Genomic DNA, 10,827 nt, shown 5'->3' on the forward strand with positions numbered 1-10,827 from the left:
GTACATAACCACTGATCAAATTAAGATTTACTTGATTAAACCCAGGCAACTGGAACAAAACATTTTAATGTGCAAAGTCATGCATTTATACTTTAAACGTACTCATTTCATCCTCAGCAGCGTTGACCTTCAGGCAATGGATTATTGATCGCACATGACTTAAAAGGTGATGATTGAACCGTAATAAAACAATATCCAGTCTTGAGTCTAAGCAAACTCCATCAATCTAGTGTGAGTGATGAGCCATTACTGAGCTGGGTGGGGGGGGGTGTAGGCAATATGTGCAATCAGATATTTCTATCCTAGCATTCTGATGGTGAAATCGTACCGATTTCTGTATCGGCACACACGTTCTGTAGTGAAATTCAAACAATCCACTTATATGCGTTTGGTCCCACTGTTCTGAGATAATACTGCCCCCTCTCCCCTCCCGATATGATATATAGGGGCAAATAAAAGAAAAAACAACAACAAAGCAGCTCTTCAGTTGTAACACATTCCACAGCATATGACGATTTGATGGCAAACAATCCAGCTGCCAGATGGCACAAAAAACCACAGGCCCTGCAGTCCCAGGCTGTGGTCAGCACACACTCCAGTGTTCTGGACCATGATTCATCCTAGAATGGATGCAAAAAGTTTTCATTTTCCCCTTCGTTAGACTTGAAGGACGTGTTCAAATAAAGTGTACAATCAGAGATCACGGGGGGGGGGGGGGGGGGGGGGGGGGGGGTTACCATCCAATCCAAAAACCATAATCAAGACGTACAAATGAATTCAGCTGCACATTCACACAGGTGGCATAAGATACAGTAATCCACTCTGCGAGAACTCTCCACCAGGACACGTTCTGCTCTATTTCCTGATGGGGGGGGGGGGGGGGGGGGGGGGGTGAGGACATCTGTATTCTACAGCCATTGCTTACTGGTGTGTCTACTTGGAATAGAATAAAAATACAGACTGGCTCTGAGCTTGTGCGAAACATTATTTGAACTCGTAGCACCTCTTTTCTCTGCTGGAAGAGAGTTGCAGTACCACGCGACACACGCCGTCGCTAGAATGCCGATAGCTTATGATAGAACCGTTTCTTGCATCTGTTCCTACAGCGCGCCAGGGAACCGAGCTCGGTTTCGACCAGCCTCGTAGCTACGCCGTTCTTCGCACGCAAGCCGCTCATTTAGGAGTCCTTGGTGTGCGAGATCTGTTTCCACAGCAGGGTCTTCAGATTGTTGAGGATCAGTGCGTGCTCCATCTCCATGTGCTCGGCCGAGCCCTGGAGCGCCATGCAGGCGTACAGCTGCTTCTCCAGCTCCTCCTGTACGAGCGCCGGGGCCCCCCGCAGGACATAGTCCTTCAGCGCCCCGCACGCCCGGGCCAGGTTGGGCTGGCTCGCCCGGCCCGCGCATCGGCGCTCGGCCCGGTCGCAAGCCGCCCGGCAGTCGGCGCCGTACGTGCAGTCTTCGTCGTCCTCGCAACGGCGGAGGCTCATGGCTCGGCGGAAGGCCTCCTCGGGGACCACCCGCCGCCCGTCCACCAGCCGCAGGTCGTGGCGGTCCGTGTACCCGAAGCTCCCCGCCCGCATGTCGCACACCAGGAAGCTGCCAAAGGGCCCGTGGAACAGGTCCTCCACCAGCTCCAGCAACCCGATGGCGATCTTGGCCTTGCGCGGCCACGAGGGCGTGAACCACTGGTCCAGACGGTGGCGCAGGCCCGACGGCACCCACGGCTCCAGCGGCCAGGGCAGGCCGAGGCCGTAGAGCGGGGCGTGGGCCACGCGCTCCACCACGTACAGGTCCCCGCAGAAGCCCAGCAGCTTGGGCGTGTGCTCGCGGCCGCGCAGGACCACGGCCAGCAGGACCTCGTTCAGTTGCAGGAGCGCCCAGGCCGACTTGGCCTCCGCCAGGGACACGTGGCCGTCCCGGTTGCCGTCCGCGAACGACAGGATCAGGGTGACCAGGCCGGCCAGGTTGGCCTGTTCGCCGACCTTCGCCTAAAGGTCGACGTGAGAGACGAGGGGCACAAGGTCAAGGCGCTGCACAACGGAGAAGCGGAACGGCTTCGAATGACGCACGTTTTTGCGAATTGGCGGCCGTACCTTCAGGTGACTGGAGACCATCTCTTTGAACTTCTCCACCGAGGTGCCCCGGGTGGGTTTGTCGAACAGCATGGTGTCTTTCTTGGGCTCGAGCTCTTCTCCTAGCTCATAGTGCACCACATCACCCAGCTGACACTTGATCACCCCATCCACATCTCCCCAGCTACCTGTATACACCTGACACCACACAGAAGAGCAGAGAGATGTTCTCATATCCACTTCACAGGCAAAATATGAAATTCCCTATACACTCAAATACACTCAAAATTTAACTGCAGGTTTACTGCACTGCATGCCTGTAATTGTTTATAATCATGCATAGCATAATTCACCACATGACTAGATGGCTTTAGGACAGATAAATATATAATACTGAAGCTAAACACCAGCATGGGTTAAACATTTTCATAAATAATTTTACCATCATATTTATTACAGAAGTTGTTTTCTAGGTTCAATTTTTACCCGTGTCAAAAAGTTCCCTTACTATAACTAGTTCCCTAGTTATTTTTTTTTCTTTGTTAACTCAGACTGCCACATACCTGATTGTTGGGCTTGCTGGACAGACACCTCCCAAAGTAGAGTGTTCCTCTCTCACACAGGCTACTGCAGGCAGAGCCATCGATCACACCATTTCTGTACTTGTCACACTGGAGAGAGAAAGTGTGGCCAAGAGTTCAGAATTTCAGTACACTGCAACGGGAAATGACACAGTTCACAAGACAGGTGGTGCTATAGAGGGGGAAAAAACCCTTCACAGTCATAAAGTGCACAATACTGCTATAGATATCACCGATGTAACTTTGAGAGGAATAAAACAGACACTCACAATGGTTCTTTGACATTCTCGCCCTCTGCAAAGCTCTATGTAGGAGGAGTATTGAACGTACACCACCCAGCTCCCCACGAACACCGCCAGCCAGGTGAGAAACAGGTACTTGACCCGGACGTGAGACAGCCGAACCTGCAGGAGGGGCGGCACAAGAACCTGGATTCACAAGGCATTCATGTACCAACGTGGCGTCACTTCCAGACTGGTTTCGTCCATCTGTGATTTTAGCAACCATAAACAATCAGGGCCCTACAGGAGAGCCCTGATCTCTGCCACAACGTGAACCATTTCCAAACGAGTAACATCACACCACTTATAGGCCTGTCACGATAACAAAATTTTCAGAACGATATATTGTCCCAGAAATTATTGCGATAAACGATAATATTGTCATTTTAAAGTGCCATTATAAAATTTTTTCTTGCTTCTGGGCTCCCCAAAGGAGCTTTAAGACAATGTGCCAAAATAATAATATAGTAGCATAATAATACAATTACACCAGTTGGCAGTAATGTATTGTAAAGCTCATGTATGGGTTCATATTTGAGCTTGACCACATATCTGTAGTGGCAGAGTAAAATGAGATGTCTAATCTCCTTCAGAACACGTGACTTCATTATATAAGGTTGGAATGGCAGTTTGGGAGATAAAAGTTTTCTTTGGCAGTTCATACTGCATGTTAAATCTTTGCAGCATGTTTATAAATGTTTTCTGACTGTATTTAACGGAAGCATCTCTTTGGCTATATAGCGAGTTAAGTCTGGTTTAAGCCTGGTTTAAACTTGACGCATCGCGAGCCGAGCGAGGGTCTGCGCGGCGAAAATTACGTAATCGCGGTGGCCTCGCGCACTGTCGAATTTTGTAACTTCGCGCTCGCGCGCCGCAGCGCAATGAACAAAGTCATGTTTGCGGAGTTCATATTCGGGCTATGCGGAGTTTAATTCATAAAGCATTTGTACGTCACTTTAAAGGTCCATTTCAATATTTCCCAGCACGTTAAACTTAATTAAGTTAAATATTTATACATATACTCGAAATAATTAGCTTTTTATCACATCATTTAAGGGTTGTTTATTTTCAAAACGCCCAATCTTAGAACGTCTTCACGTTCTCTCATGTTTCATCCTGGAATTACAAGAGGCTCGTATTTGTTAACTGTTCAGTCAGTCAGATATTTATTGTGAAACGAAGCAGTTACAATTTCAAGTATTTTCAAGTACTTTAGCCTAAATTCCAGCACTTTTCAAACCTGAAACACAAAGCAACATTAAAATTCGTCAGGTAAATGTTCCTTCCACTGTTTTTGAGGGGATTTCCTTTATACTACCACATATCGTTTCGAACAACAACGCTTTCACCGTTCGCGGAGGTTCGCGCGAGGTGAGCGGAGTCGCACGCTACGGTCACTATAATAAACAACCATTAAATAATGTGATAAAAAGCGAATTATTTTGAGTCCTATTAGCCTCAAATACGTTCACGAGCTAACACATCTCCACCTGTGTGCGTGGAGGCACTGTTATTGACGTTATTGAAATCTAACGTAGTTGCGGTTTATTCTCATGTAAACAAATTTGAGCGGAAACCCAATGGTCAATTATCGACATCAGCAAAAATGATCGCGGTTAAAAAAAATATCGTACGATAAGTCGATAATGTAATTATCGCGACAGGCCTAACCACTTACAGTAGCTATACAACATGAATACTCCACTTACCTGCGTTTGCAACAACCCTGTCAGCAAAGGCGCTGGTTTGATAAAACGTGAATTATGAGTAAGTCTTGAAATCCTACAAAGTCACTATATTAGGTTTTATACACTCACCGACCCTTTGTACAGTCCATCTGTTGCCATGGTTTGTGTTCACCATCCTCCAGCCTTTCATTAATGATAAGTTACTGAATACACGACTGCTATTAGCTGGATATTTTGGGTGCTGAGAAATAATATCCTGTCAGCATTGTCAGACACTGACTGTTGAACAGAGGGTGGCTAATGAAGTGGCCAAGGAGTATATTTAGCATAACAAACAGACTGGTGAGTACATATGGCCAAGTTTAAACACGAGTGGTAGGGGAGCCCATCTTATAATCGTAGGTTCTAATCCCAGCTAGGCCCTGACCCAAGTGCTGCTGAGGAAGACACTTAACATCTGTTCCCCAGACACCAGGGCTAGGGCCACCTCTGGGCACATGGGCATTCACAGCCCCCTAGAGTTCACTAGTGCGCGTGTTCACTGCATGGACGCAGAGGACAAATCACAATTGGCAAATTAACTTAATTTTTTGGTTCCTTCACTTTGCCTATTAGGCTAACTGCCCAAATCACACGTACACCAAATTAGCTACAATTAGTATCAGGAACCTTTTATTATTGTACAGCTGCTGACAACGGCCAGCCCATCTGTTGGAATTAGGGATGTAGCAAAATGAGGCAAGTTCAAACTAATCTATATATGAAACACAGTGGATGTAAACCATATTAAAAACAAAACTGATCATGCATAGTCATATCACATCTAAAACATGACAACCACCGAGATTAGATGTCGGTCTTAACATGAAGGGAGACTATAGGAGTTGTAGCATTTGATTTTCTAATCAGTTTTGACTGACACATGTATGAGAAAGCATAGAGCCGGGGGAAAATCTGTCGCCCACAACATACTTTGCTTGAGCAGTAAACAACAAAAGGTTTTCTTAAAACTGTAGTAATATACAAATGTAGCCTAAATTAACGATAAATTCATAATTGTCCTAATTTGCAAAAGCATCACGCATGCTTCATCTGCTGCCCACGCGACCACAGATGAGGATGAGGTAGTATTTGGAAGTTTGAGCACTGATACGAGAGTGGTGCGGCCGAGGGTGTTGAGCTCAAACACTGCTGTGTTCAGCATGTTCCGCCACACAAAAATATCCAACAGTTAATATTAAACATTTCCTTACTTGCGCAATTCTGGCACAAGAAAAATTTACGGAATTTAAAAACTGCACGCTTAGCATTCCTCTGATATACGGTGCGCTGGTTATCTGCTTCCGAAGTCCAACATTGTCAATGGCTTGAAACTAAACATCTCAAAACCAAGATGGTTCAAATATCCTTTACCAGAAGAGATCCACACTGGCGCAGGCTTTGCAAAAATCACTTCACATTCGACATCGCCAGTGTGTGTTCAACGGCCACTTCATCCCAATTCTGTAGTGCAGTGCTGGTTACCATGGCTTCAGTTTGAGGAACTTGGCCAATTTTCAACATGTTCTTCCATAGCTGGCAAACACGCAGGCACGGTCAGTCGGTTCAGCGGGATCGACCCTACAACTACAACCATACCACCAAAACAACACTGAAAGGGTATAAGCTGCCTTTTAGTGCATATTCATGACCTGTGAAATCAACTTATCCACACTTCACTCAATCAGCTCTACTTCACGCGCATACAAATGCGCTGTTTTTCAATGCAAGAGGGAGTAAGGTTAATCTTTACGTGTTATTCCAGAAAACACTAAATCAAAATAACTGATAAATAATAACTGATCATAAATAAATCTCTTTCTGTGGCTGACAGCAAATGCAAGAGTTTGTACCAGACATTTTACTGCAAATTAATTTGGAAGTTGGGCTCTACACGACTCTGGACTAAAGCTTAAAGCGTTGACTTTCTCTACTCCCAAACTGGAAAGTCTTTTAATTAAGTCCCTGTTTTCATTTGACACTACATTCAATAATATAGCAAGCAATGAGCATATAACCAAAATGTTCAAGCTAATGGGTCTAATTTTATATATTTTGGATCAGTTACCAATTTATTTTTACAACATTATATGATCAGAGGCGGTCTTTGCATAGAGGCATTGCTAGGCAACTGCCTTGGGCCCCTCCCACTGCAGCCCACTGTAGGGGCCCCCTGACTAGCTAACTTATTTCTCGCATATTAATGTTGATGGGCCCCCTAGCTAAATTCGCCTTGAGCCCCCAAATTGCCAAGTCTGCCACTGTATATATGTAATAACTTTTTTTTTTATTGCCAGTAGTCACCGACTTTTCCCTTGTCTAGCTCCTGTCCCGTATAATCAAAGGCCGATGGCTAGACCTGGTTAACTAGCCAAATATAAGCTAGGTAGAATTTCCTATCTGGAATATACAACATTCTACAGATCAAATGCTAAATGCCTGGGGAGTCAACATAGGCCAAGGTCACGACTTTTTAGGAGACAATTACCACATCTAAAAGCAACTGATAGGCTTAAAGTTTAGGATGGTTTGTTCTCACGCTGCAGCCAAGTGTGCACGAAGGGTTACACACACACACACACACACACACGTTAAATATGTGCAACATCTCTAGCAGGATGTGCAAAGGTACTCCCTGAATGATCGAGCGACTTCACTCGGAAACCAACCACCACCAAATGTCAATGAGTAGGAACTGGCGTCTTGGCCCCTTTTGAGGACCCAACATGAGAGATGTGGGGAGAAGAACGTCCCATCTGCTCACTGGGTGATGCCATTCTAGGTGTGCTTGGTCTTTTTTGGTCAAGAACATGAGACGTTTAAGCTTTGTGAATAAAGCCATGAAAGGCGTCATCCTTGCTGCAGCGAACAGGGACGCCTGACCCCCCCCCAACGCTACTCTGTGGTCGTACGTGGAGATCAAGTAGTGTTACGTCCATGCTTCATATCAAAATGGAACTCACTCGAGGCAATTCCTGTTCAGCGGGTTCAACCGGGCTCGCCTCAAACATCACTGCTTTAAGAAAGGAGCAGGCAGACAGCTGAGAAAGTTGAAGTTCTTATTTTTCAATAGATGATTTGCCCCTTGTGATGCTGAAAGTGCACCGAAGGCTGTGAACACGGTCCGTTTGGCTCCGGTTTCAGAACAGAGATGGGCAGCCAATAAATGAAAGTAATAAAAATGTTTCCACACTGCAGTTACTGCAATTGTATTATTTCTAAAGCATGGTTAGTTTCACATAGATGTGTGGAATTCTAAATTTAATTTAAGTACATATTACTGATTATAAGGGTGATTTAGTTTTCAACTTTTTTGTTGTAAATGTTGACTAAATCATTTCTGTTGACATTGATGTATTTGGCACAAATAAAGCTGTACGCTTAAATTTCAGTGTACATTTTAAAAGTCTACTTTTGGAAATGTTTGAACTGTGATTTGGCTTTCGTTTGAATCTTTATTGGAATTTTAAAAGGCTTGTATAAGTTATATAGATGGCTGTGCAGTTCTTACCATATGAGCGACTTGGGCAAACTTTACAAGAGTAACTCAGGCTAAGTAAACTTCAAATACAACCCCCCCCCCCCCCCCCCCCCAAAAAAAAACAACACTGGATCGTTATCAGCACATATTCAACTGGTATACTCTGTATTTGTACTGAAAAAACTATCATACCAAAAATTGTACCCAATAAACACTTTAGGAAACTGTTACATTCATCTATCTGGCAGCCAGTAAGGCTCCATTCCTGTGCTGGATACTACAGAAATCCCATTTCTGTCATCTCTGTAGTATCCAGCAGACTGCAGGACTCAAGTGCAAAGATGCCTTGTTCTGAGCTTTTGCACAATGTGTAATTGATGTCAGACAACAGCAAACACCATCATCTTAGATGAATCCATAATTCTAAACCAGAGGACAGGCAGGCAAAAGACAAAAAAAAGACAGCGAAAAGGCTCAGTTATGCCAATTATACTTTGCTAAACTTTGTAAACCTCAGCATACAAGGCCTGAATTTAGACACAGCCTGTCCATTTACAGTACACACACATTTAGCTAGGCCTATATGAACAACACAACCAAATCCCTCCGTGTGACAGTCACCCTTAACTAATATATTTGCACGTGCCCCAATTCGGTAACTCCATACGTCCTCCAAGTAGTCCTACAAGACCAGCAGAGTTCTCTCTGAGCACAAATGACCGATTTTTGCCTGACATGCTTCTCCTTCCACTCCCAAATGCACTCCATGACACATCTTGGCTCTGCGGTCCAGCATGATTCAAAGACAGCCAGCACTCCAGCTGTAGGCGATGCCTAGGGCACCATGTCAGCACTGTGATTAGTGGCAGTACACCAACTTTCTAATCACATGGACTACATTCACTTAAACCTCACAGGGCACTGTATGAGCAGCATAGCGTGGAACCCAAGTGTAATGACTATGCCCTTATGTATGGCGCCAAACCCTGACGGTAATGCAGTGACAAGTACAGCGATCCTCTCACTGTAGGCTGACGCGTTACCACACAATAGATATGAAATAAATCACACAAACCAAATCTTTATCCTGAATCGATGCCTTCAACTTTACTGAACTCATTTGAGCAAAAAACACATACGTTGAAACAGGATTGTTCTTCACAGAAGAAGGAGGAAGAGAAGGAGGAGGAGGAGGAGGAGGAGGAGGAGGAGGAGAAGAGGATGACAGGTTAATCAATTGATATACAATACATTGACCAGTCCTGTACTGACCCGTGTTGATAAAACCCTGCGGCAGATTATTCATACAGCTTGATGGCAACTCTGCAGAGTGTCTGGGTTCTCAAAAGGGAAGACAGTGAAAATGAGCTTGAATCTCTTAAATATTTACAGAGGATTATCTGTGTCAACATAATGGAAACCACCATATTTACAAGTGTCACACACACACCCACACCACCACCACCACCAGACATGCACATCCAGAAAGGTTTTTGACTTTAAACTTTACGGATTGGAACAAAATCTTGTCCCAAATGTGGTCAAATTAGCAGTTTTGGATGTCAGTCACTGTGCAAATCCACTGGCATCAATCCACTGCACAGACTGATCTAGTCCACAGACTAATGACTGCCACCCTACATGTCCACACCATTGACTGTCCTGTGAAGACAGAGAAGTTGGTGGTTTACCTGTTTATATAAACCTGGCCTTTTCAACTTATCCTGCTTCGGTTCCGTTTATTCTGCTCGTACAAAAATCGTGGGACACTTGTGGAGTGAAGTTATAAACCGAAGTCAAGAACCTGTTAACGCCGATTAGCAGAAGTTCTTAGCACGACCCGAGGCGAACACAACTCCGGGTCTTCAGACGACCTCAGTTCGCCTTTCATGATCGCCCACGAACTAAACCACGACTCGGTTCGCCGTACAAAACGTTCAGACACGGACCTGAGCCCGTCCGGAGGTCGGGACCGACTGGGCGGGCTGACCATCCCCAGACTAGCCGTCCTAGTTAGCTACCTGTCCTGCCAACACCGCCGACACTTTAGCCGTCTAGCTAAACCTAGACGGAGCAAGACACGAACACCGCGACACCTCAACTATCACATCCATTCATCGGCGATTAATAAAAATACTAATTCAATGACTAAAACGCATAAATATCATCCACCCACCTGAAAGTGGTGAGACTTGGTGGCCCAGGCCCGTGAACACAGACCTGTGGCCATAGCGGCGGTGGATCATCTCAGAGACGGTGGACCTGCACACGGGACTCCCACGGCGCAAACAGCCCGTCCTCCTCTCACTCTTTAAGCCGCAGGTGTTAAGGAGACACCTCATACGAGGCCCTTTTTTTAGGCGCAACGCATTTTAAAGGAGTAGACGGGAGGCAGATTTACTCCATATATACACACACGTGTGGTTTTTATTAAATGTGGTCCTAAACTGGAGATGCTGATGGTTTTCCACAGCAGGTTTATACCGCCATCTAGCGGCTGCGTGTGTCATAGCATTTATTTATTCATATTAAATAAAACGATCAGTTATTATTGATCATAAATGTGTATGTATGGATATATATGTATGAATGTATGAATATGTATGAATATATATGTACGAATATGTATGAATACATATTTTGATTTAATTTGATAAGCAGTGATGGAGTAAAAAAAAGGAAG

General features: G+C 45.0%; 1 protein-coding gene across 1 annotated transcript; it reads right to left on the reverse strand.

The window, feature by feature from the left end:
- Nucleotides 1-46: 46 nt before the first annotated feature.
- On the reverse strand, nucleotides 47-10,606 carry dipk1aa (divergent protein kinase domain 1Aa). Its single transcript, XM_076980972.1, has 5 exons — nucleotides 10,321-10,606; nucleotides 2,925-3,059; nucleotides 2,638-2,745; nucleotides 2,096-2,272; nucleotides 47-1,990 (listed from the first exon to the last, which is right to left on the reverse strand). The coding sequence occupies exons 1-5, from the start codon at nucleotides 10,372-10,374 to the stop codon at nucleotides 1,178-1,180; spliced, it is 1,287 nt and encodes a 428-aa protein (XP_076837087.1). The 5' UTR covers nucleotides 10,375-10,606; the 3' UTR covers nucleotides 47-1,177.
- Nucleotides 10,607-10,827: the final 221 nt, after the last annotated feature.

This window comes from Brachyhypopomus gauderio, chromosome 19, assembly GCF_052324685.1.
Source record: "Brachyhypopomus gauderio isolate BG-103 chromosome 19, BGAUD_0.2, whole genome shotgun sequence".
NCBI lineage: Eukaryota > Metazoa > Chordata > Actinopteri > Gymnotiformes > Hypopomidae > Brachyhypopomus > Brachyhypopomus gauderio.

Excerpts from the sequence above, each read along its gene's own strand:
- dipk1aa (XM_076980972.1), bottom strand. The coding sequence starts at position 10,374 with ATGGCCACAGGTCTGTGTTCACGGGCCTGGGCCACCAAGTCTCACCAC. Across the intron at positions 3,060-10,320 it reads CCAAGTCTCACCACTTTCAG|GTTCGGCTGTCTCACGTCCG; the intron begins GTGGGTGGATGA and ends CCCCTCCTGCAG. Across the intron at positions 2,746-2,924 it reads GAGAATGTCAAAGAACCATT|TGTGACAAGTACAGAAATGG; the intron begins GTGAGTGTCTGT and ends TTCTCTCTCCAG.